This window comes from Rattus norvegicus, chromosome 8, assembly GCF_021556685.1.
Source record: "Rattus norvegicus strain SHRSP/BbbUtx chromosome 8, alternate assembly SHRSP_T2T, whole genome shotgun sequence".
In the NCBI taxonomy this organism is placed as follows: domain Eukaryota; kingdom Metazoa; phylum Chordata; class Mammalia; order Rodentia; family Muridae; genus Rattus; species Rattus norvegicus.
In genome coordinates, this window is record NC_141541.1 from 61728233 (window position 1) to 61755781 (window position 27549).

At 42.9% G+C, this 27549-nt stretch overlaps 2 protein-coding genes and 1 long non-coding RNA gene across 8 annotated transcripts in view; 1 reads left to right on the forward strand and 2 right to left on the reverse strand.

Moving 5' to 3' along the window:
- The window catches only part of Acat1 (acetyl-CoA acetyltransferase 1), a 28997-nt gene extending 17051 nt beyond the window's left edge, over positions 1–11946 (reverse strand). Inside the window, exons 1-2 of one of the 2 annotated variants that reach the window (XR_015626372.1) lie at positions 11796–11935; positions 1382–1429 (exon numbers count right to left, since the gene is read on the reverse strand). Coding sequence is in view for 1 of the 2 variants with exons in the window: in NM_017075.2 (NP_058771.2) it covers positions 1382–1429; positions 11796–11858 (111 nt within the window). In the remaining variant the exon portion in view is untranslated. 2 annotated transcript variants of the gene reach the window in all.
- A 4100-nt stretch (positions 11947–16046) lies between these two features.
- Cul5 (cullin 5) overlaps positions 16047–27549 on the reverse strand; it is a 53720-nt gene continuing 42217 nt past the window's right edge. The window contains exons 17-18 of one of the 2 annotated variants that reach the window (XM_087563581.1): positions 23603–23726; positions 16047–19500 (exon numbers count right to left, since the gene is read on the reverse strand). In XM_087563581.1, coding sequence (XP_087419707.1) covers positions 19306–19500; positions 23603–23726 — 319 coding nt within the window. In that variant the 3' untranslated portion in view covers positions 16047–19305. 2 annotated transcript variants of the gene reach the window in all.
- Positions 19243–27549, forward strand: part of LOC120094160 (uncharacterized) — a 64872-nt gene continuing 56565 nt past the window's right edge. For all 4 annotated transcript variants that reach the window (XR_015627679.1, XR_015627681.1, XR_015627682.1 and 1 more), the window contains exon 1: positions 19243–19406. This is a non-coding gene — a long non-coding RNA (uncharacterized LOC120094160). The remainder of the gene's footprint in view (positions 19407–27549) is intronic.

Sequence of the window (27549 nt, forward strand, 5' to 3'; positions counted from 1 at the left end):
CCACATGTGCACACTCGAGAGTGTGTGTTACACACACATATAAGCCCCAAATAACTTTGTTTTGGGAGGGATTGTTTTCTTGACATGTAACTCTGGCCACGTGGGACTTGCTATCTAGATCTGAGTAGTCATGAAATCAGAGATGGCCTAACTCTGCCTCCTGGGTGCTGGGGGTAAAGGTTTACACCCAGCAATAATAAAGTTTTAAAAACTTTTAAAAGTGGTAACTTTATAATATATAAAAAAAAAAAAACTGCTTTGACAAACAACACTGAGGCTGAAGAAATAGCTCAATGGTTAAGAATGTACACTGTATAAACCCGAGAAACAAGAATCAAATCACAGCACCTCTGTAACAAGCACGGTGCCTCACAAATACCTGGGACTCCAACTACGTGAGGTCCCCACACAGAGCACACAGACACACACACAGAGTGTGTAGATATGTGAATGCTATATATATGTGGGGGGCAGGGGCCCTTAGAGGCTAAGAGGAGGCCAGAAGAGAGTGTCAGGTCCCTTGGAATTCAGGTACATGTGGTTAAGAATGGCCTAACTTGGTTACTGGGAACTAAGTACAGGTCCTCTAGAGAGCTGCAAATGCTCTTAGCCATCTCTTCAGTACCATTAACCTTTTAAACTAAAAAACAAACAACACAGACCAAAAGCTCCTTTACTAAAGCACGAAGTCCGGGCTAGCAATGCATATGTGTAGGCTACATGAACAGTATCAGTTAGGACATAGCCAGAGCCGTAATCTCCTTAACTACAAAATAAGGAGCAGGTAAGTCCTTGTCAGTGCCATGACACACATTCTCCTCGTGTTTGGTTCCTACAATCTCCTACAAAGCAAGATGGAAAGACTTGATGTCATTTTGGGAACCTACAGACAAAGGCAGAAATCAGTAACTAGGAAATGAAGTCAAGGCCTTTTGGGTTAACCCCTAGGCAGTCAGTTCCTCTCTTGTCAAGGCTCTTGGGTCCACTGCAGTGTACTACCTACCATATAATGTGGGTCCCTTATCATAAAGGGAGAGAGCGCCACAGTTCTGGAGGGAAACTGTTTCATGGTGTATTATAGAGAATTATTCACAGGCTGAATGGACCACCTCTGTGGGAACGCAGGAACTTAGTACACGAATGGTCAGCTTTCCTGACCACTGCATAAGCATTAATCTTCAAATACATTCAAGGCAAAAATGTGTGCAACTGGGTTTGATTTGTCCGCTTGTGGCAGGGCTGGTGATCCTCAAGCCAAGCCTCTGGCCTCCCCCTCCCAAGAGCTCATGCTACAAGCCTGCGCCCCCTGCATAGCCACACGTGTGTCTCTGATGGCAATACTCGCTTAAATTCTTCAAGGTGTAATTTAAACTTTACTTACATTCAAAGTGGGTTTGGATGCATAACTTCGTCCCAGGCATCTTACTTCCTGTAAGGCAAATGTTTATGTTATAATATTTAAAAATTCATCCATTAATTTTATACTTAGCAATAATACAATCAAGGAGATTTTCTTCATTTGTAAACTTTTATTTCCAAGTTTTCCACAGTCTGCATACGCCGCTCTTATAAATCATAAAGAAAATAGTTATGACCAACATTTCCTTTCTTTTGTTGTTTTTTTTTTTTTTGTTTTTTCTTTTTCTAGACAGGGTTTCTCTGTGTAACCCTGGCTGTCCTAGAACTCACACTGTAGACCCGGGTTGGTCTCACACTGAGAGACGTACCTGCTTCTGCCTCCTGAGGGGTGGGATTAAAGGCGTGTGACATCACTGCCCAGCTTAAATATTACTTTTCTAGCAAGCTGTTCATTGGAAACATGCACTTTAACTTTTGGAGAACTGTCATTTGGCTGTGGGTGTTTTGTCTGCATGTGTGTCTGTGTACGGCATTTATGCTGTGGACATCAGATACTCCAGGACTGGACATAGAGGGTTGTATAGGTGGTATTAGGTGGGTAGTAGGAATTGAACCAGTTCCTCTGCAAGAACAGCCAGAAAAACCACAGGGCCGTCTTTCTAGCCCCTAAAACTTCTTAAGTAAATATAAAACAACGACAAAGACACAGGGGCTGAAGAGACGGCTCAGTGGTTAGGAGCATTGACTGTTCTCCCAGAGGTTCTGAGTTCAAATCCCAGCTCCACATGGTGGCTCACAACCATCTGTAATGAGATCTGATGCCCTCTTCTGGTGTGTCTGAAGGCAGTTACAGTGTACTCATATACATTATATAAATAAAATAATTCTTAAAAAAAACCCCAAAGATCCTTACTTATAAAGTAGACAGGTTGTGAGGTGTTGAAGCATCTTTTAGGAAAATGCCCAGGTATAGCTGGGTCTTGAGGTAGAACTGTTGCCAATATTCTGAGAAAACTCCAAATTAATTTTCAAAATGTTTACACTGGTTTGCACTCCCACCAGCAGTGGAGGAGTGCTCCCCTTGCTCCACGTCCTTGCCCCATGTACTCTCTCTTGAGTTTTTGACCTTAGCCATGCTGATGATGTAAGACGGTACCTTGTGGTTGCTTTGATTTGCATTTCCCTGATGACTAAGAAACATTTCTTTAGCTGTTCCTCAGCCATTCGAGATTCTTCTATTGAGAACTGTTTGGTTCCATACCCCATGTTTTAGCTGGGTTATTTGGGTCGTTGGTATTTGGACCTCCCTGCTCATAAACAGCAGATGAGCAGCTTGACCTTCATGTGGGTCCTGAACAACTGAAACAGGGCTATCCCAAAAGCTGTGGCCTGTACGTGGGATATGAGAGGCATTCTTCTAGCTATGCTGCCTTGTCTGGCCACAGGGGGAGAGGATGCGCCTAGCCTCACAGAGACCTGAAGTGCCAGGACAGAAGGCATAACCAGGAGGGCCCTCATCTTCTCAGAGGTGAAGGGGAAGGGGAATGGGAGAAAGATTTGTGTGTGTGTTGAGGGGGGGATGACCGGGAGGGGACCAGTGAGCAGGACATAAAATGAATAAGTAAAACAAAATAAAATTAAACTTATAAAAATAAATACTTAATAAAATATAGTGGTTTTGTTTTGAGGGTTTTTGTTTGTTTGTGTTGCTGTGGTTTGAGACAGAATTTCATGTGAACCAGGCTGGCTTCAAACTTACTATATGCTGAATTTCTGATTCTCTTGCCTCTCTACCTCCCCAGTGTTGAGATTACAGAATTGAACTACCACTCTTGATTTCTTTGGAGATGGGTCAAACCCCGGGCTTTGCACACACCAGTCACTCTAGGGGCTGAACTGCATTTCTAGCCTTGGGCTGCGTCTTTGAGAAAACTTTGTAAAGCCCAGGCTGACCTCAAACTCACAGAGACCCAAAGCAGCCTTGAATGCACACTCCTCCTGCCTTAGCTTATGGGATGATTTCATTACACAGGTGAAGACAGGTACGGGATAGAAAGAGGCCTGTCATTGGACAGGAGAAGGAAGGATGGGCAGGAGAAAAGTTTGAGAGAAGGGGAGGAGACTGGGACGGAAAGGCCTAGAGAAGAAAAGGGAGCAGAGAAGCCGCTGAGGGAGAGAACATGGAAGATTCCACTCTGTGTATTTACAGGTTGTTATGAATATTCTTAAGGGATGGATGTGTACAGGGCTTTGTATGTCTAGGTAGGTATTTAACTTATCAATTGAGTCAGAGGTTATTGTGCTGTGTGTTCTTTCCTATGGTGATTTAAGTGTAAGGAGTGTGGGTGGCTGGGCTGGGCCGCCGCAGAGTTGGGATGTGTGTTGCTGGCAAGATATCTACCAGAAATCTTGGGGCACTGCGATGCCAGATCCAGAAGGGGTAAAAGACAGTCAGTCTTTTTATAATTTTACAACATTAGCTTCCTGAAAAAAAAACTATAATTTAAGTTCTTTTTTTGGGGGGCTGGAGAGATGGCTCAGCGGTTAAGAGCACCCGACTGCTCTTTTTTTTAAAGATTTATTTATTTATTATCTATAAGTACACTGTAGCTGTCTTCAGACACACCAGAAGAAGGTACCAGATCTCATTACAGATGGTTGTGAGCCACCATGTGGTTGCTGGGAATTGAACTCAGGACCTCTGGAAGAGCAGTCGGGTGCTCTTAACCGCTGAGCCACCTCTCCAGCCCAATTTAAGTTCTTAATCATGTAATATTAAAAGTTTCACACAAAATATTGTTTAATTTTTAAAAATGTTTTAAAAGATTTTTATTTTTATTTATATGAGTACACTGTAGCTGTCTTTAAACACACCAGAAAAGGGCATCAGATCCCATTACAGATGATTGTGAGCCACCATGTGGTTGCTGGGAATTGAACTCAGGACCTCTGGAGAGCAATCAGTGCTCTTAACCACTGAGCCGTCTCTCCAGCCCCTGTTAAGTATTTTTTATTTTTTATTTTTTTTTAAAGATTTATTTATTTATCATATACAAGTACACTGTAGCTGTCTTCAGATACACTAGAAGAGGGCATCGGATTCCATTACAGATGGTTGTGAGCCACCATGTGGTTGCTGGGAATTGAACTCATGACCTCTGGAAGAGCAGTCGGTGCTCTTAACCGCTGAGCCATCTCTCCAGCCCCCTAAGTATTTTTTAAAGTAGGCAGAAGACAGTGGTTAAGAGACCTTGCTACTCTTTCATAGGACCTAGGCTGGGTCCCACACACACACACACACACACACACACACACACACACACACGCTCACTCACACAAATATTTTTTAAAGCCTGCAAGACAGAACATCTATTTTAAAAACAATTTAAGGAAAACTTGCTGTTAACTCCCCAAGCCCTTCCAACAGGAGCCTCTTGATTGACACAAGGCAAACATACATCATGCAACATGGCCTAAATTGCCAGATAATTCTTACATAAGGGGGGGGGGGGCGCTGGAAGTGTAGCTCAGTGGTACAGTGAAGGCTTGGCGTGTGTGTGGTTCTGGTTCCCTCTGCACTACACTCAGAACAGAAGGGGAAACACCTTAACTCTTTCCACACTATTTGTAGAAACGAATGTCAACAGAGGGAGTTCTGAAAATGTAGGGCAGGGTTCAAACCCCGCCTGTTCTGCAGCTGGGCTGTGAGGTCAGCAAGCCTGACTTTCACAGTCTGCTGTGCATATTCAGATCAGACCGCAGCTGGCAGCAGTTACAGTGTGCAGTGAAAGCTCATGAAGACCCAAGAACTTGGATTTTTCACAGACTAAACCCTTTGTCCTGCCTGAACATATATATCTAAACTTTCCAGCTGACTCATGATGAGGGCCCGGAGCCAGTCAGCACCACAGCCAACAGCAGGTAAAGGCAGAGGCTAGAGCCCAGAGGGAGAAGAACTAGTAGAGAATGAAAGGTACAGCACAAGCATACTCTAGAACCAGGACGGTGGCACACTGCAAGAGGCAGGAGGGTCCTTGGTTAGTATTTTCTCCTTAGAGCCTAGCACGGCCAGCTGCACATGTTTCCTGTCTGTGACTGTCCAAGGATTTATCTATTACATCTCTTCAAACATTTCCCTTTCTGAACGCAGGGTGCAGCTTAGTGGCAGTGTGTGTAATTAGTATAGGCAAGAACCTGGGTCTAATCCCAGTACCACCCCAGACTAATTCCTTTAGCTGAGGTAAAGTGGGGCTGTGTCCCTCTTTTCTTGCAGGTGTCTGGCTCATTTTCACTGAAGGGTCCGTCCCCGTGTGTCTACTGTGGCTCTTGTGCCATATTCACCCTCTCCTATATCCTTCCTCTCTTCCTTGTGGATCATTCATAAGCATATAACTGCACCCCAACTCCTCTTGCCTGCAACATTTAACTGAACACACAGCCCACACACTGTGAACTTTGCCATCTCTCGTGGCCTGCAATGTCTCCTTGGTCTTGCTTCCTGTTACCTTTGCCACTTTACCACTGTTGGCTCTAAACCAGGTCAATACTGTCTGGAACAAAAACAAATAAATGCTTCAGATACTGCATGGTCGTCTGGGTCCCTGTAAGATCCGACTACTACGGTTATCAATGCTGGGTTAAGGAATTTATTGCCTACACATAAAAGCAGCCCTGTTTAATAGATGGTTTTCTCTCTAAGCACATGCAAAGCCAGTTTTATGAAACATACTCATATATAGTCATATGTGTGGATATTTTACCCAGGCGTGGATGTGGCTCTAATCACCAGCCTGGGGGAGAGAAAACAATGGACACCTTTATGGAATGGGACGGAGGCTGGTACTATCCCTGTCTCTACTTTTAAAAGATCTATTTATCATCTACCCATCCATCCACCCCGTGCACCAGACCCCAGCAATGGGCAAAGTGGGTGCTGGTGTTGTTCTTCTGTCAGTCAGGGGACGGCAGAGCGGATGGCATCCTTCGTTCATCCTAGCCTGATGCCTGGCTTGGTGGCCAAAGCTGTTTAATGTCTAGGACTCAGAAAATCAAATCAAAACAAATCAAATCAAGTCCAGGCAGCACAGACAGAGACCTGTGGACTACCAGGCCACCCACAGACCTGCCCTCCAGCTCACGGCCATAGGCACCTGCTTGCTGCCATACCACATGGCATGAATGGAGGATGTCACCCAGGGGCACACCAGCCTCGTGGGCATCCAGTGGCAGCCAATACAAAATGTGGGAGTATGTGGCGGTCAGATGGGGAGAGAAACACAACTGCAGCAGCTTGAGCATTTTGAAGAGAAACAGAACTGGAGACTCGGGTGTGGAGATAAGAAGCCTGCTGTGAGTGGCCGGCCCCACCACATGGGGCCACGGCGAGGTCCTGGCCCAAGGTGCTTCTGAGGGACATGTATGAGTTGTGGCTATGCAGTGGCAGGGGTTGGTGTTATTGTCCATGACTCATATGACCACTAGAGAACATGGGCTGTCCCTGGTTGGGACAGTCACCAGGGACCCTGTATGTCCAAGGGCTGTGCATAACTGGTCCTGCCCCTCACTGGATGCTGTACTCTGGAGAACCTGCCCCATCTATCACCAGCAGTACACTCAGGAGAGCGGGCCCTGAACCTCGCCTTGGCAGCACAATGGAGCTGACTCTGGTGTGTGTGTGTGTGTGTGTGTGTGTGTGTGTGAGAGAGAGAGAGAGAGAGAGAGACAGACAGACAGACAGAGAGACAGAGACAGAGAGACAGAGACAGAGAGACAGAGAGACAGAGAGACAGAGAGACAGACAAACAGAAAGTGCATTCATCGTGGCATACATTAAGTCACTGGGAGTTAGTGCCTACCTTCCAAACTGTCTGAGGTAGACAGAGCCTCTCTTGTCCCTGCCACTGTGGCAGGCAGTTCTCCCGTCTCCATCCCCCATGTCACTGCAGGAGCGCTGGGATTACAGAGGTGGATCACTCAGTGTGAGTCCAGGGGTCTGAACCAGGGCTGTCACTCTCTCCCCTCTCTCCCACTGAGCCATCCCTCTGCCCCAGCTGGTCTGTTTTTATTCTTCATGTCAAAACTCAAATGACAAACCCTACAAGGTTTTCTTTAATTACTTTATTTAAAGTTGGGCTACTAAGCATGATGGCACACGCCTGTAATTCCAGCATTAGCGAAGCAGAGGCAGGAGAATCCTGAGCTCAAGGATAGCCGGGACTCTATAACAAGTCCTAGGGTAGCCTGACCCTATTTCTAGATAATATATAACAAATCTGACCTCTACTTTTTTAGCTCTTTCTTATGTTGGCACCATCAATTCCTCCCTCAGAATGAATGACAGGATACTGTTTACTTGTTTTGGTGAGGGTCGCAGGTGCTAACCAGGTCTGAGAACAAAGTCTGATGTTTACTAACAGGGCTGAAAAACATGTTCCCAGTGATGCTTTAAGAAAGCAGCAAACAGGGCTGGAGAGATGGCTCAGTGGTTAGAGCACTGACTGCTCTTCCAGAGGTCCTGAGTTCAATTCCCAGCAACCACACGGTGGCTCACAACCATCTGTAAAAAGATCCGATGTCCTTTTCTGGTGTATCTGAAGACAGCTACAGTGTACTTATATATAATAAATGAATAAATCTTTAAGGAAAGAAAGAAAGAAAGAGAGAAAGAAAAAAAGAAAGAAAGAAAGCAAGCAAACAAGAAGCAGCAAACAAGAAGCCCAGAGTAGCTGCAGCCCATCTATCTGACACGGTCAAAAAGCCTCTCTGGAATTGCCATAGAACTGAAAAGCAGAGTCAGCCTTAGGGAGAACTAGGCATTTGAGGCACAGGGCAACGGCCAGCCCATTGTGGAGAACAGGCAGCATATACTAAACCCAGGAAGAGAGGACAGGGCAGGGCTGAGAGCAGAGCTCCATGGAAGGATGCTTGCTGAGGCCCTAATGTCACTCCTTGGGTGCCTTAGGGTTTCTATTGCTTTGAGAAAACATCATGACCAAAAGCAAGCTGGGGAGGAAACGGTTTAATCAGCTTACACCTCCACATTGCTGTTCATCACCAAAGGAAGTCAGGACAGGAACTTAAACAGGACAGGAACCTGATGGCAGGAGCTGATGCAGAGGCCATGGAAGGGTGCTGCTTACTGGCCTGCTCCCTTGGCTTGCTCAGCCTGCTTTCTTATGGAACACAGGGCTACCAACCCAGGGATGAAACCACCCACAGTAGGCTGGGCCCTCCTCCACTGATCACTAATTGAGAAAATATCTCATGAAGGCATTTCCTCACCCAAGGCTCCTTTCTCTTTGATGACTTTAACTTGTGTCTGGCTGACACAAAACCAGACAGACATGCTGGGTGACATGCAGGAGTAGGCACATGAACTGAGGCTTCGCACACAGCTGCAGACATGGATCCTGCCCCAGCCGCTTTCCTAAGAAAGCTCTAGCCACAGCAGGCAAGAGTAGAAGGTGGGGAAGGGGGCAGGCAACATTGAGCGTGGCTACTGTTAGGAGGTACAGAAGGGCTCGACACAGGATCCGGAATACCTTAAAGTCAGGAGCACCCATGGGTACTGTTGGTCTCCTGTCACAAACAGGAGTCTAAAGCCCTGGCAGCCTGGCAGATCCAGCATCTGAAGTCACAAACCAGGGAAAGGCTGTCAAGTCCTCTAGGGCCTCTCCTTTTGGCATTTAGACTATTATAAATCTCTAGCTTACTAAAAGAATAACAGCCCTCAGGAACCGGAGGTACTTCTCCTCCCAGAGCACGGCATCTCTTGTTGGGCAGTGATCATTTACTTCACTGGTCAGGTCAGTCAACAGTAACCCTAATTTTTTTTTCTCCTTTGTAGGTATAGGTATAATCAGACACAGAAAAAAAATTACAGGCAAATCCTGTATGTTAAAATAATTGTAAGCCCTGCCCAACATGCTAGGCACTCCTAGCATCTCAGGATGTGGAGGAAAAAGATCAGGAATCCAAGGCCAGCATGGGCTACACAAGATTTGAGTTAAAAACCCAGACAGCTGGATGGTGATGGTTGCGCCTTTAGTCCCAGCACTCAGGAGGCAGAAGCAGGTCAGTATCAAAGTTTGAGACCAGCCTGGTCTACAGAGTGAATTCCAGGTCAAGGATTCAAAGAGGAAACCAGTCTGAAAAAAAAAAATCAAAAACAGACAGATAACAGGTAAAGATAACAGATAAAGTCCCATAACGGTTTGTTGACCATAGAGAGGCTTTGTGTGCTTGAAAGCGAAGGTTAAAGAGCCCACACAATGGGTGAAAGGTCAATTTCTATTCCACAATATGGCACAGAATATGAAAAATTCTTTTCAGAAAGATTTCTATGGTTACATAAGTGACTGCTTAATTTAATTAAAGGGACATCCAATCATTCATTTCTAAAGTTCAAAAGAGTGAACTGGACTGGAGAACTTGGATTCAGTCCCAAGCATGATGTGGCACCTGACTGTTAATTCCGGAACTCAAGATGCATTCTGGAGACCATCTTAGAGTAATACCCAACATAAAGGGGAGAGGGTGCATGGCACATGCTATATGACCTATAGTTAGTAAAAAGAGCCCAGAACACAAGCAACTAGACTGTATAAAAATTAATGCTGGGAAGAGACAGATTTAAGTCCCTGGGACCCAGAGAAGAAGACTATAAAGAAGGCCCCAAATCCAGGACTCAGAGGAAACTCATTGATAAATTGCTTTTGATATTGTGCAGAAATCCCTCCTTCAGACTGGAGTTCTATACTTTGATCAATTTTATTCTGGTTGCACTGCTTTGAGACCATCTCACTATGCAGCCCAGGGTAGCCTCAAATCACAATCCTCCTGCCTCAGCTTCTTCAGTGTGGGATTGCATATAGATGGACTCCACCACACCAGTTCAGACTCACTTTTCCCATGCAGAAGATAATTTGCACTTGGTTATAAAATCCTCAGTGTAAACTAAGAAGGCTCTGCACACTTTTGCTCGCACAGCTTGAGTACTTGGCTTATCTGATTAATTCACCTAGGAACCTCCATTCAGCATCACAGTTAACTTAATTTCACTGTAATTTCTCCAGCTGTCCCAGCGGAAACTTACGAACTGATCAAGAACTCCTCTGGGCATTATGGCCTGCACTTTCAATCCCAGATAATCCAGAGGCTGAGGTAGGGAGTGAGAAGTTCAAAGCCAGATGGCCTAGACTATAAAACCAGTAGAAAGAGAGTAATAGTGGGGGATGGGGGAACGAAAGGGGGAGCAGGTAAGAGAAGGGAGGGGAAGAGAAGGAAGGATTAGAAGGAAAAAGGCACATGAGTCTTTATTAGGAACACTTATTTTATGGGTGAGGTACTGCCCATCTCTAGACGAGAAAATAAACTAGCCTTCTGGCTTTCCTATTACTGCAATCACCCAGGATTTATTTTTTTTTTTTTTATCTTCCTGAGACTGGGTGTCTCCACATTGCCCACGTGGGTTGAAACCCTTGATCTCAAGCTTTTCTTGCCCTGGCCTGTAGAGTTGCTGGAACTGGAGACACCAGCAACTCAAGTAAGGTTCATTTTATAGTTTGTTTCCCCTCAGCTTCCAGCCCCCTGCTCTCTTTCAGCTCCTATTGCCAGAACTATCCAGTTCAGGGAGCCCTGCTCATTACAGAAACAAAAAGTGGGCAAAGGTAACTGCAGACTCTTAAAGACTGGCAAACGCTATCTGGAATGCCACCTTTGGAAAGTACCAGGTGTTCACGGAACACAAGAGAGGCACTCACTCCAAATACCATTTATTTCCTATACCGTCTCAGTAACCAGCTTGTTAGTTTTAAAACAATCTTTTGATTGTCATGTAGTGACAATCATTAAGCCCTGAGCCCTCATTAAGACCAATAATTAAACCAAAGGTTGCCAGGTGGTAGCGCATGCCTTTAATCCCAGCACTCTAGAGGCGGAGGAAGGATAATGAGTTCGAGGCCAGGCTGGTCTAGAGAGAGATAGGGAGTTCTAGGACAGCCAGGGTTACACAGAAAAACCTGTATCAAAAATACAAACCAGGGCTGGAGAGATAGCTCAGCCGTTAAAAGGCTAGGCTCACAACCAAAAAAAAAAAAAAAAAAAAAAAAAAAACCAAACAAACAAACATATAAAAATACAAGGAAAAGAAAACCACAAGGTCACTGGTATGCTTTAAACGTCTCAGAAACTCCTTAGGCCTGCAGACTCATCTCTCTGCAGCCTGGGATCGCGCCGGGCCAGACCCACGCCTTACTGCACAGCCGGTGCGGTGCGGTGTGCGACAGCAGCAAAGACAGACTGGTGGACACACGACTACGCGGCCACTAGACACCCGAGGCGCTCTTGCAGAGCACTGTGGCCCGCGAGGACGGACCTCTCAGGCGGGGAGCGGGCTCCCCAGAATCCAGTCCACCCCCGGAATTGAACCTGCTCACCTGCAGCAGCCCGCGGAGCAGAGGCCTGCGGACGACGCCGTGTAGAACCGCCAGGGCAGCCATGGAGACCGGAAAAGCTTGTCAAGGGCAGAGAGACGCGCAGCTGCTTCCACTTCCCACAGCAGACCCCACGACGTCGTGGCGGGCACCGCCCCGGCCCTCTCCTCCAATAGCAGTCAGAGATCGCTGCTCTCAGCGGCGATTGGCCCGTAGCCAGGGGCGGGGCCTGGCGCTTGGCAGGAGGACAGAGGAGAGGCTCTCCTGGACAAAAATGGACTAATGACCACGAGGCTTGACACCTGGCTGGTGCAGCCTAAACCGCTTTTAAGCTCTTGATGCCTGTTGTTTCCATACAGTCCCAGACTTTCCATTCACTCTGCTGCGCCTGACCGTGTGACTGTATCTATCCAGACAAAGGATTTTGGTAAACGTATCCAGCAATTCCAGTTACATTTATTTATAATACAAATAAACCAATTACTATGTTAAGAGAATTTTGAAGTTGTTTTTCTGTAGGATGCTAAGTAAAATACATATTACTATCTAAACTTCACTGAGTAATAAGATTACATAACTTTCAGAGAAACTCCCTGTAGGCTGCGTGTGGTAGGACACACTCAGGAAAGAGGTAGGTGGAGCGCTATGAGTTCGAGGCCAGCCTGGTCCACATAGCGAGTCCCCAAATCACTAAAACCACAAACGGAGACCTTGTCTCCAAAAAATTAAAACGAAACAAAAACCCTCTATGCATTAACTGATATTAGTTAAATGATAATTTTCCTATTTGTGGAACCCATTGCTAAGGTTAGTTGGGCGGTTGTTTTGTTTGGGTTTTGTTTGGTTAGTTTTTAAATAGGGTCCCACTGTGTAGTCTGGCTATGCTAGGATTCACTATGTAGATCAGGATGGCCTTAAATTCAGAGATCTGTCTGTCTTTGCCTCCCTAGTGCTGGGATTAAAAGCACTATACCTAGCCCATTAGCTGACTTTTAATCTTCAGTTGGGGCTAGCAGATCTGACTTGTAACATTAATTTTCTTTTATGTGAAACAAAAGGTACCACAACATACACATTGAACAATTTACTTCAAGTTAACCTGTTTTATGTAATTGTGTAGCTCTCCGCCTTTTTTTTAAACTTTTTTTTAAAAAAAGGTTTATCTGATGTATTTTAGTACAGTGTTGCTGTCCTCAGACACACCAGAAGAGGGCATCAGGTCCCATTACAGGTGGTTGTGAACCACCATGTGCTTGCTGGGATTTGAACTCAGGACCTCTGGAAGAGCAGTCCAGTGCTCTTAACCGCTGAGCCATCTCTCCGGCCCCATCTCTGCTGTTTTTTGTTTGGTGGTTTTGTTTTGTTTGTTTTGTGAGACAGGGTCGATCCTTGCACTTGGAGCTCACTAGAATGGCTGGCTAACAAGCCGTTGTCTCTGCTCCTTCTCTTCCAACCCCTTCCGTGTCACTCGGAATACAATCGAGGGCCACCATGCCTAGCTTTTTATATGGGTGTTGGTTTAAATTCTCAATTGTGAAGCATGCAGTTTGCACACTGAGTCATCTTCCCAGACCCTTTTGGTGTAAAGTGTGTGTATGTGTATGTGCACGTTCTTTCATGTATTATGTGCATACAGGTGCCTGAAGAGGGCATTAGAGGGTGTCAAGACCCCTGGAACTGAAGTTATAGGTAGTTGGGAACTGTCAGGTGTGTTTTAAGAACTAAACACAGATCCTTTCTAAAAGCTGCTAGTAATTTTAACTGCTGAGACATAAGTCCCACTTATTTTGTTTTTAAAGTCAGTCTCATGCAGCCTAGGAGTACCCACTAGGTGGTCAAAGATGACCCTGAGTTTATATTCCTCCCGCCTCCACCTTTAGATTGCTGGGGATACAGTTGGTATTGGACCCAGGGCTTCATGTAATCTAGGGAGTACTCTACTAAGCTACATATTCACTATGAAGCCTATGGTTCCCTTGGGTGGTGGGGGTGTGCTTTCCTCATTAAGATACTCTTATCAAAACACCTTAGATGACTGCCAAAGCTTTGGAATGGGCTTGTATAAGAAGTCTACACATCTCCAACATGGTTTTTGTTTTACCTTGTAGTTTTGGAGTTTTTGTTTTGGAGTGTATGTAACTGCCAAAGAAGGGATGAATGTCCCACAGCAGGAACGTGGAGATCAGAAAAAAACTTGCTGGATGGAGAATGTGCTCTTTTCATAACAGTACCTGGGATCAAACTCAGGTTGCAGGATTGGCAGCAAGCTTCACCCACTAAGCCATCTGTCCTGGGCATGGTGGTGAATACCTTTTTTTTTTTTTTTTTTTGTTCTTTTTTTCGGAGCTGGGGACCGAACCCAGGGCCTTGCGCTTAAGCGCTCTACCACTGAGCTAAATCCCCAGCCCCGGTGAATACCTTTAATTGCAGCATTTGGGAGACAAAGACAGGTCGATCTGAGTTTGAAGACAGCCTGGTCTACAATGCCAGTCCCAGGACAGCTAGGGCTACACGGACACGATGACCCAATCCTTACTACTTCAATCTCATTGTTAGGTTTGTCCTTTGATTTTGCTTTAACAGGTCATAGCTGTCTATAGACTTACTTTTTTTTCTAGATTTTCTAATTTGATGGAATAGAAGCTATCAAAATAGTCCTGACACTAGTGTTTATTGTAATATTTCTTTTCACCTTTAATTTTATTTTTTTTTGTATGTTTTTCTCTTTTGGCTAATTCAGCTGGAGGTTGTCATTTTTGTTTTTTTCAAAAGGCATTGGACCTTTGTTCTCCTTTGTTTCTACTTATTCTTTTTTTTTTTTTTTTGGTCTTTTCCTGAGACAAGGTTTTGTTGCATAGCCCTAATTGGCCTGGAACTCACTGAGACCAGGCTAGCCTAGACCTTGAAGTGATATTACTGCCTCAGCCTCCCCTGTCCTGGCAGTCTAGACATGTAACACCTGTCTAGCTTCTTCATTTGATTTCTGCCCTGATTTTTGTGATTTTGACATTGTTATTTTTCTAAGACCTTGAAGCTAACCATTTGAGACCTATGTGATTTTTAAAAACAGATATGTATAAGTGTTTTGCCTGCATGCATCTGTCCTCCAAATGTATGTCTGGTGGCCGTGAGGAAGGACAAGGGCTTGGGATCCTTGAAAACTGGAGTTACAGATAGTTGTGAGCCACCAGGTAGGCACTGGGGATGAAGCCCAGGACCTATGACAAGGCAGCAAATGCTCTTACCTGTTCAGCCACAAGCCCCTCAAAATTTTGTGAAAACGAAGCAAAAACTTAAGGCAGATGTTGCAGCACATACATTTTTATCCCAGCACTAGGGAGGCAGGGTGAGCTCCAGAACAACCAGGACTAAACTAACAGATTAGCATCTTAGTCCAGCACACTAAGTATTACCAGGATTCCGTTGTCTGGCGAAAGGTGTTTATTTCATGCAAGTTCTTTCATGCTAGAAATGTCTATCCTAAACACACCCAGCTGTTTCAATCTTCAATGCCTCTAAACTCCATTCTTGTCTGTATGAGTCTGGGCTCTTTACCAGGGAGTTAACTTTCTAATGCAGCTCTCTGTAAAGCCTGTTTCCTTTGGTGGTGGGGTGTACTTTCCTCATTAAGATACTCTAGCAAAATGCCTTGGGTTCGAATGCCAAAGCTTTGGAATGCACTTGTAGAAGAAGGCCTAAAATCTAATCATAATTATTAATCTTAATTTTTGATCTTGGCTCAGGTTAAATACTTTTTTTGTAGCTTCAATTCCCAGTCACCCCTATTCCTCAACTCCCACAATTCTAGTGAAGGCAAAAGTTTGAGCCTTTAGAAAGCCATGTGTTCATTCACCCAACTGTCATGTCTTGCTGCTGGTCTTCATGGTGGCTAAAATGTGCTACTCTATCCCAACACATAACAAGATGTTCTTCACTGAGGCAGTCTCCCTGTGCCTGTCCATGTTAGTCCTGAGCTGGGCCTGAACCATCCACTACCACATCTTCCCAAGCAGCTGGATGACAAGCAGCAGCCCTACCCGACGGAAACAATTTTCACTGATGTTAAAGACAGGCTAGCCCTGACTGGCCTGCAACTGGTCAGTACACCAGGCTGATCTTGAACTCAGAGATCCTCTGCCCCTGTCTCTAGAATGCTAGGATTGAAGGTACATGATACTGCCCTGGCTTGCCAAAAATTTTTAACTGTTGTAAAATTTTTATGGTAGAACATCAAGATTTTCTGGATAGATGAAATGTTTTATATTACACTTTTATTTTGCAAGAAAATAAATTATACAACTTAAAAAATAAAATCCAAAAATTAAGCAGTTCATCAAAATATTTCAGCCTACTGCATACAGAAACTGCTACCATGGAAAACTGTACAGTGTCATCTCAGTATGGAGTGGTGCACATTCAAAACTGTACAGGTCAGGACGAGAGACTACACCTCAGGAACTCCAGACCACACATAGTGTAGATGACAGGAACGCTCTCAAACAATGTTTCTCTCATAACTGTGACCTTGGGAAAACTTGTGGCAGCATCCCAGTCATTCACACAAAGACAGAAGAGCCAGCTTGAGTTTATGACAGCAAACTTTCTGTAGACTTAGCAAATATATCACCAGATTGAATTGAAAAATGTGCCCTTGCAGCAGAGCTAATGATACCAGTCAATCTAATGGAGTTTAAAAAATAAGAATGATTAACAGTTCACTTTTTTGGTGACTTTAATATTTGTGCACAGAGTAAGAGCTTTCAATGAACAGGCTGGTAAACTCAGGGATCTCCTCCAATAACTGCAAAAATTGGGAGACTTCAGAATTTAGTTGAAGATTCTTATAAAATTATTAGAATGAGGGCCTCATGTTTGTCTAACTGTACACATCGATGAGTCTATCCTTTCCACTGGGCGAATTTGTTCCGTCTCCTTACTATGGCTGTGAGATGGTGACAGGTTAGCATTTACAGACAGTGCCACCTAAGATAGAGAGAAGTACTCAAACCTCTGAGCAAGCCACATCATTCATTTAAAAATGCCTCTCTGGTGTTGAGTGGGAAGCTGGGCTTTCCCTCCCCTCACCTGTGACGTGTTTGGCCCTGCTCAGATAGCAAGAATATAAAGTCTGCAGGGAAGAGAGATCAGATAGGGAACACTGTGTCAGTGGTTCTGGACCTTCAGAAAACTCTTGCTGTGTAAGATCTGTTTCAGGATTTTTTAAAATTTTCAAATCTATTCATAAAACATTTAAAGAAAATCTCAACAATGGTATAGGCACCTTGTCAACTAAATAGTTTTGATAAACACCAAAACGTAGTTACACTTTTGTATATATATACTTTAAAAAAAGGATGAAAACTGTTAAGTCTGTGGTATTTACTGCTGCTCATTCCCCAAAATACAATTAGGACATAATTAACTATTAAAAAATTTATAAAAATTTAATAAAAAACTTTGCTATGGATTTAGTGTTACCCACTTTGCATTAAGTTTGCCTTTATAAATCAAAACATCGCAGCTCTCATTCTTAAATGACCAAAGCGATTAGAAATTTCAAAGATGTTCTAAGAAAAATTATGGTTTAAAATGACAAATCTTAAACATTAAGAAATGGCCTAAAATTTTTCCCTTGATTGTTTCTTCCTTTGGCATTCTGGTATTGGGAGAGGAAAATTTGCCAACACCAAGCTATTAAACAGAAGGGCCACAGTCGTTATAAAACTATCCCTCTGAATCTGGATGTACCATCATCCACGCGGTACGGCAGCAAGCACTGAGTTTGCTCTTCACTCCTGCTCCACATCACCTCAGAGCTGCAGGGCAGACGGGAAGCACACATGCACTCCAGCTTCCTATGAGTTTCAGAACAGATATTCGACTATAATTATCAAAACCTTAAACATCTAACATATACTTTATTTCCTTCCAGCAAGGAGCTCCCAAGCTGAGCAGCAGGCGAACCCACAGCCCACTGTGGTGATGTAATACTGTATGCTTCAACACTCCGTGTTCTACTGTATGCTTCAACACTCGTGTTCTACTGTATGCTTCTCAACACTCCATGTTCTGTCAGCTTCAGAACCAGACTTCAAAATACTACTTAACATCAAAAGTTCTAAAATTTGCAAGAAAACTTGAAACGTGCACCACAATGAGTAAAAATCCACAGGGAGCCATCTTTCCTGCTGGGGAATAATTCTCTTCAGTTGCTTGAGTCCTCAGTTTCCAACTTCCCACTGCTCTGTCTGTGAGGTCCTGAGTCACCGCTCTGGATTAACGAGAGGAGCAAGGTAGGTGTTGCCCTCTAAACATTTTAAAAATGTTTATTTTTAAAATATATAAATATATATGTACATATTTGGCAAGGTTACTGCTCACGTTAGGACTAGCAACTCTTGAGTGCTTTGCAGGTTGCAGGTCGTAATCTTACCTTTCTTCCTGCTAAGTGGCGGGTAATTATTACTTTTAAATAGAGAATGTCTTTCCAGAAAACTGAGGTGGTAAATTCCTAATCACAACACTTTCAATCACCAAATAATTCTATGCTACAGGTTAAGAAAGCAATTCTCTCACTGTACTGTATCAGAATATTTCTGCATTGTTTTCAACAAATTTAGGTACAGTATAGTAAATATTAGGTGTATAAGTATTAAGTGTATTAGTAACACACTTAACATGTTTACTTCGGGATTCTGATTTCTGTAATCAGTGATGTACCTAAACCCATAAATTTTTAACTGAAACAACATTGACTATAAACTTCATGTTTTCAAAACAAGCTCTCCAGCCATACAAAGTCTAAAAAGAAAATCCCACATCTTCATGTTTAACAACAAATGACTAAACAGCACTCTCCTGCTCAGTGAAAATCAGCATTTGTAAGGTAGAAATATTTAATACCAGTTTCCGTTACCATTAAGATCCAGTCACTAAAGTGAAAGCAGTGTTTGACAAACAGCTCAACACTGGCACACTGTCTTCTCAAGTGTGCCTGCCCTTGCCCAACAGTGTTGACAATTCACTCTGCATCAAAAGAAGCTGAGTGCTGCCTCTAGCTTTAATTGCATTAAAAAAAAAAAAACCCAAAAATAACAAACCAACAAAAAACCCCAGCATTTCTCAGTGCATGAGTATCTGAAAATCCTTCCTTGTGCAAGTATATTCCTTTAAAGAGGAAAGGGGGATAAAAGAAGCAAAAGGAACCCCACCCTCACCCTTCCAAAATGTTATTTCTCTGGGTGGGTAAAAATTGAATTGACTTTGAAAGTTCATAATGGGCTCTTCATGAATGCAATTTTCTCCACAAAACAGCATGCTGTTAAAGAGTGTGCAACATGAAGGGATTGCCATCATGCTGACTAATGTGACTGGCAAAATATAGTCGCTTTGTAAGGTAAGGCAGAGTTTAATATTTATGTAATCAAAGTCCAAATAAACCTTCCTCCAGCTCAGCCTGGGACAACCTTCTGCCCAGGTCTCCAGATGTGTAGCTGCGGCAGGCTGGATTCAGCTACGCCATGTATATGAAGGTGTTGATGTCGGCCTCATCCCTCCTGATGTACTTGTGCTCGATCAGCCATTCGATTTGCTCTTTTATCATTTTCTTCTGTGGTAAGAACATGTTTTTCAAAATTTCTACTAATTCAGTCTGCAGCTGAGCATTGCTAATTTTCTTCCTCATTTTCATTATTTGTATGATGGCTTCCTAAGAGGAAAAGGGAAAAGGAAAGTACATGAATACATTCAACTAGTTTGAGCAAAGCAAATCAGTAACATTTCCTATGTTATCTCCTAACACCAGCCACACTGTACGGCCCCTAGCTATTCACCTGGAGACTTAATCAGCAGCTACAATTTTTTTCCCCTTGCACTTATTACAAAGATTTTGAAAGTAAAGGAAGCCAAAATTAACCTATAATCTCTACTGTTTTATAAAAATTAATATGCATTTGAATGCTTGACTCCCTGTATGACTTTGTACCACATACATGTCTGGTGCCTGAAAAGGCGGAATAGTCATGAGCAAATCTGTGGGTGCTGTTAACATAGCTCAGTGGATAAAGGTGCTTGTTGCACCATCTTAATGCACGATGACCTGAGTTCAACCCCTAGGACCAACAAAGTGGAAAAATAGTATCAAATCTTGAAAAGTTGTGTTCTAACTTATACATACACATATGATCACACACACATACAAATAAATGCAATAAGACACAGGACTCCACCTACACAAATTTGCCTCTAATATTAGGGTGTCTCTTTGTATAACAGGAGAACCATGAATGTCTAGTCTTAAAAATCTGTAAACACCTGGGTTCGGTCCCCAGCTTCGAAAAAAAGAACCAAAAAAAAAAAAAAAAAATCTGTAAACACTACTCTCTATATTAACTAGACTAATAATACAGTGATAGCAATATTTACCACAGATCCTGTCTTTACTTCTATTGATTTAATTCATGTTTCTGACATTTAAATGTTTCTAAAGAAATCAACATATTCCACCTAAGTCAATTTTATCAATATGGTCTTAGTGATTTTTAAACTACATAGAAGTTGGCAATGACATTACCTGAAAACTAGACTTCCTGTAATCATTATTAAAGTTTAGCTTCCCTTAGGCAACAAGGTGGCTCAGTGGATACTACAATTTTGTATAAAGGAAATAGAAGAGATGCAGTTGGTTCTCTGTATCTGTGTGCTCCACACTACAGACTGACTGAGCAGCAGAATCATGAGCTGATTATGGTGGCCTTTAATCCCAGTCAGATCTGAGTCCACAGAGTGAGTTCCAGGACAACCTGGGCTACACAGAGAAACCCTGTCTCAAAAACGAAACCAAACCAACAAAACAACCAACCACAAAAATGTAATTAGGCTTATGAGAGCTGCGTCTGTATTAAGCACACAAACTTAAACCACAGAGCATGGGGACTAGTCACACAGCACTTATACTGTATTAGGTGCTATGATGACCTAGAGATTACTTAAATATATGGTATAAAATATGTAGGGGCGTATTCAGGCACTACACATTCTATACAAGAACTGTGAGCACTGAGATTCTGGGACGTGCAGGAAACCCTTGGACTTTTTCCTGTGGACAACGTATTAACACCTGACAGCAACAATGCAAACACACTCGGGAACCCGCAGGTTCAGCAGGGTAAAATCCCTTCCACTTTTCAGCTCTCCTGTACAGGCATGACAGTCTGTCATTGATACTACATGATCTGCGATGCATCCAGTTACAAGCTTTCATACATTGTTTTTACAAGACGCTTTTAACTGTTATCATTGCACATCATTACATGTTACATGTTTACAAGCACACGCCAGAGCAGGAGTGTGGAAGTCAGAAGGCTTTCTAACAGCAGCTCTCTCTCCATCTGGTGGTTGGCTGGTTGGTATTCTTGAGGCAGGGTTTGTTTCTCTGTGTGGCCCTGGCTGTCGTGGAATTCACTCTATACATCTGTAAATGGCCTTCTGGGATTAAACTAAGATCACCAGGTTTCTGTTACCTGATGAGTCAGTCATCTTGTCCAATGATACCAGGCTTTTGATCAGATTATAAATAGGGCTTTATGTCAAAAATATAAAGGAAAACAAAAACAGTAAGTCTGTCCATCTAGGAATGTGAAGATTGTAGGACCATGAAAACTTTTAATCTTTCTTCGTGCTTCAAACTGTATGGCATTCACCAAAATTTCAAATAATACTAAATAAAAACTGTAAAAGTACAACCAAAAAAGCAGCCCTGTTAAAAGACTTTTTTTCTTTAATTAAAATAACCATCAGTTTGCAATTCATTAGAAGTTTTAAGAACTTGTTTGTTGTGTACACATGCACATGTGCCCATAGGAGAGCGCCTCTCGCTCTCTTCTACATGCGAAGGTTGGAAGACAACTGTGGACTTGAGTCGGTTTCTTCCTTACATCAAGTGAACTGCTGGGACTGAACTCAGGTTGTCAATTACACCACCTACCGCACGATCTCGCCAGCTCTGTTTCCCTGTATGTTGTATTCATTTCCGGGTAGTGGAGACGAGGAGAACGACCTCGCTAAGGAGCCTCTCTCCTTCTGACAGCGCAAGCTGTCAGCTTGCTGTCAAATATCTACGAACTGAGCCACCTTACCTTTCTAGTAATAAATATTTTTACCATGTTCAGAAGCCATCATAATCCTAATTTTAACACATTTTTCAAAGGAAAATATACCAGATAATGTTTCTTAGTTCTAAATAAAAAACATTTCCTAAGGGCACATTACATTTCAGAATTCAATATAGTTTTAAATACTTCAGTTCTGCAAGTTCTCAGCTGTGGCTGAGATACATGTACTCAGTAGGGTATCAAAAAGAGACATAAATAAAAACCAAGGTTTTATCCAAACAATACATCAGAACTTATTACAAACCTCCAATCCAAAAGAGCATTTCTGGTAGCAGAGAGAATTAACTAATTTAATTTTTAATTACTAATAAAATGAGCATTAGCTCTTATTTATGAATAAATGACTTTCGTGTTTTTTATCCACTGTTGGAAGGGTTTTGTTTGGTGTTTTGGAGGCAGGCTCTCCCTAGACAGCTCTGGCTGCCCCGAATCCTCTATAGGTCAGGCCTTAAACTCAGAGATCAGTCTGCCTCAAATTCCACAGAGTGAGGTTAAAAGAATATGTCATGGGCTGGAGAGATGGCTCAGAGGTTAAGAGCACCGACTGCTCTTCCAGAGGTCCTGAGTTCAATTCCCAGCAACCACATGGTGGCTCACAACCATATGTAATGGGATCTGATGCCCTCTTCTGGTGTATCTGAAGAGAGCTACAGTGTACTTGTATATGATAAATAAATAAATCTTTAAAAAAAGAAAATGTCACTATGCCCCATTCTGAATACTCGTTTTTTTTGTTTTTGTCTTTTTAAAGAAGCTTGAAAATTTTGGTCATTCTTTTTTTCCCCCCTACGTGGAGAAGTTTAATGAGAGAAGAGGAGAGGAGAGGAGAGGAAAGGTTGGCCATGGGACACGTGGAGGGAAGGGGGTGGGGGGTGGAGAGAGAAGGGACAGGAATAGAGGGGAAGAGAGCAGAGAAGCAAAGAACAAAGAACAAGAGAGAAAATTTGGTGGATGCTTCACTCCTTTAAAAGGGGAGCAAAAATATCCATAGGAGGGAATAGGGAGGCAAAGTTTAGAGCAGAGACAGAAGGAACAGCCATTCAGAGCCTGCCCCAAATGTGGCCCATACATATACAGTCACCACACTAGATAAGATGGATGAAGCAAAGAAGTGCATGCTGACAGGAACCAGATATAGATGTCTCCTGAGAACATGACAGCCAGAACATGTCAAATACAGAGGCGAATGCTAGCAGCAAACCACTGAACTGAGAATGGGATCCCTGTTGGAGGAGTTAGAAAAAGGACTGAAAGAGCTGAAGGGGCTTAAGACCCCATATGAACAACAATGCCAACCAACCAGAGCTTCCAGGGACTAAACCACTACCGAAAGAGTATACCTGGACTGACCCATGGCTCCAACTGCATATGTAGCAGAGAATAGCCTAGTAAGGGCACCAGTGGAAGGGGAAGCCCTTGATCCAGGCAAGGTTGGACCCCCAGTGTAGGGGAATGTCAGGGGGGAGGGCAGTAAGGGGGGGTGAATAAGGAGGGGAACACTCATATAGAAGGGAAAGGGGAGGGGTTGGGGGCTGAAGGACAGGAAACCGGGAAAGGGAATTAACACTGGAAATACCCAATGTAATAAAAATTGAAAAAAAAAGAGGGAAGTTGAACATTTTTTCTCCCTATACCAACCTGGGTTCTTAATATTCTTAGTTGAACTATTCCTTCATTTTCTTCTTCTCTCATCCGTTCTGTAGTGAGCTGCAAGCGTCCAATCAAATTGATTTTTCCCCTTTTCTGTACTTTTGCATTTTTTCTACAAAAAAAATCAAAAATGTTAAACATTTACTGCAGCACAATGTCTGAAGTTTTAGAAGCATCGTTAGACATTATCACTCAGAACTGTAGGAAAGTGAAGTGATAGCATGCAGCTTTACTCTGAGCAGTCCCTATGCCTATCACGGTGGCCCTGGTCTACAGTCACCTGCAATCCTAGTGAGGGAAGCTGCCCAGAAGGATCTTGATTGCTTTGAGGCTAGGCTATCTGTTGCAAACAAAATTTTTTTAAAAAAATGTGATCCTTCAAACAAGACCTAGCCTCTGATGACTAGGGACCAGATCCCTCAAAACATTAATTTCACTGCCACGAGAATAATAATTAAAGCAAAAGCAAAAAGGTTTTATACAGCATTATCTGATTGAATCTTCAGATAAACAGCTCTGCCTACATAAAGCTGTTTTACCCACTCCCTCTCTCTTTTGGTCTTTACTTTCAATTAAAAAATAAAATGGCATGTCTCCATCTGTGCCTAGAGCTGGGGCTGTCTCACAGCCCTCAGACCCAAAACCAGCCCAGAGACACCTGGTCTGCCATGAGCGCTTGCACTCCTATGCCCACAGGTGGGACTCCACTTTCTTTTCTACTAGCTATCCACAGAGAGACTCACCGGGAGCAAACAGGACATGGGAGCAACGGGGCGACCTGCCATAGGACCCTTCTGGTCTTCATCTGTGCCCAGAGATAAGGCTGTCCCATAGCCCTCCACACCCAAAAATGCCCAAAGACAGCTGGTCTCCATGGAGTGCTCTCACTCCTAAGATTACAGACTCACATGCTCAAAGGCTCACAGGCCCACAGGAAGGACAAGCTCCAGTTAACAGCAGAGATAACCAGATAGCAAGAGGCAAGCACAGAAAACCCAAGCAACAGAAACCGAGACTACCTGGCATCATCACAAACCAGCTCTCCCACCACAGCAAACACTGAATATCCCAACACACCAGCATAAAGAAGCCTACAGAACTCCAAACAGATTGGACCAGAAAAGAAACTCCTCCCGTCACATAATAGTCAAAACACCAAATGCACAAAACAAAGAAAGAATATTGAAAGCAGCAAGGGAAAAAGGTGAAGTAACATATAAAGGCAGATCTATCAGAATGACATCAGACTTCTCACCAGAGACTACAAAAGCCAGAAGATCCTGGGCAGATGTCATACAGACCCTAACAGAACAGAAAGACCAGCCCAGGCTACTGTATCCAGCAAAACTCTCAATTACCATAGATGGAGAAACCAAGATACTCCATGACAAAATCAAATTTACACAATATCCTTCCACAAATCCAGCCCTACAAAGGGTAACAGATGGAAAACTCCAACACAAGGAGGGAAACTCTGCCCTAGAAAAAGCAAGAAAGTGATCTCCTTGCAACGAACCCAAAAGAAGAGAGACACACAAACATGATTTCACCTCTAACAACAAAAATAATAGGAAAAAACAATCACTATTACTTAATATCTCTTAACATCAATGGACTCAATTCCCCAATAAAAAGACATAGACTAACAGACTGGATATGCACCTCACTGACAAGACAGACACGACCTCAGAGTAAAAGGCTGGAAAAAGGTTTTCCAAGCAAACAGTCCCAAGAAACAAGCTGGGTAGCCATTCTAATACGGAATAAAATCCATTTCCAACCAAAAGTTATCAAAAAAGATAAGAGGACACTTCATACTCAAAGGGAAAAATCTGCCAAGATGACCTCTCAATTCTGAACATCTATGCTCCAAATACAAGGACACCCACATTCATAAAAGAAACTTTACTAAAGCTCATAGCATACATTGCACCTCACACAATAATAGTGGGAGACTTCAACACCCCACACTCATCAATGGACAGATCATGGAAACAAATTAAACAGAGACACAGTGACAGATATCTTTATTCTAAAACAAAAGATTATACCTTCTTCTTGGCACTTCGTGGAACGTTCTCCAAAATTGACCATAAATTCAGTGACAAAACAGGCCTCCACAGATACAAGAAGATTGAAAAAAATCCCATGCATCCTATCAGATCACCACGGACTAAGGCTGGTTTTCAATATCAAGAAAGACAGAAAGTCCACATACACATGAAAGTTGAACAACGCTCTACTCAATGACAATATGGTTAGGGAAGAAATAAAGAAATTAAAGACTTTTTAGAATTGAATGAAAATGAAGGCACAACATACCCAAACTTATGGAATGCAATGAAAACAGTGCTAAGAAAAAAATTCATAGCTCTGAGTGCCTCCAAAAGAAACTGGAGAGAACATATACCAAGTGTGACAGCACACCTGAACTCTAGAGTGCTAGAACAAAAAGAACCAAATACACCCGAGAGTAGAAGAAATTAGGAAATAATCAAATTTATAGGGGAAATCAACCAAGTACAAACAAAAAGAACTATACAAAGAATCAACAAAACCAGGTGCTGGTTCTTTGAGGAAAAACAAGATAGATAACCCTTAACAGACTAACCAGAGGGCAGAGACCAACTCTTCTGCTCCAAGCCACCTGCATGGAAGCTTTAGGATACACAAACCCAGGAGCAACTCGCTGTTCCCAGATCTGCTAAAAGAAAACAATTCTAGAGGAGTGCTGACATACAGGCTTAGAGGAGGGTCAAGCCACTGTCAGAGACAGAAAGACAACTAACACCAGAGACAACGTGATGGTGAGAGACAAGAACAGGAACCTAAACTACAGAAACCAAGAATACTTGTCATCATCAGAGCCCAGTTCTCCCACAAAAGCAATTACTGGATATCTAAACACACCAGAAAAGCAAGAGTATCCAAATTAACAAAATCAGAAATGAAAAGGGAGACATAACAGAAACTGAGGAAATTCAAAAAATTAATCAGCCTACTACAAAAGCCTATGGGGTATAGATCTAAACAAAGAATTCTCAACTGAAGAATAATGAATGGCCTTGAAGCACCTAAAGAAATGTTTGGGATAGAGAGATGGCTCAGTGGTTAAGAGCATTGACTGCTCTTCCAGAGGTCCTGAGTTCAAATTCCAGCAACCACATGGTGGCTCACAACCATCTGTTATGAGATTTGATACCTCTTCTGGTGTGTCTGAAGACTGCTACAGTGTACTTATATATAATAAATAAAAAGAATATTCAACATCCTTAGTCATCAGGGAAATACAAATCAAAACCCTGAGATTCCACCTCACACCAGTCAGACTGTCTAAGATCAAAAACTCAGGTGACAGCAGATGCTGGTGAGGATGTGGAGAAAGAGGAACACTCCTCCATTGTTGGTGGGATTGCTAGCTGGTACAACCATTCTGGAAATCAGTCTGGAGGTTCCTCAGAACACTGGACATAGTACTACCTGAGGACTCATACCACTCCTGTGTATACACCCAAAAAGATGCTCCAACATATAAGAACACATACTCCACCATGTTCATCGCAGCCTTATTTATAATAGCCAGAAGCTGGAAAGAACCCAGATGCCCTTCAACAGAGGAATGGATGGATACAGAAAATGTGGTGCATCTACACAATGGCGTACTACTCAGCTATTAAAATTAATGACTTCATGAAATTCATAGGCAAATGGGTGGAACTAGAAAATATCATCCTGAGTGAGGTAACCCAGTCACAAAAGAACACTCATGGTATGCACTCACTGAGAAGTGGATATTAGCCCAAAAGCTCAGATTACCCAAGATATAATCCACAGACCACATGAAGCTCAAGAAGGACGAACTAAGTGAAGATGCTTCATTCTTTTTCAGAAGGGAGAACAAAATACTCACAGGACATAGGGACAAAGAGTGGAGC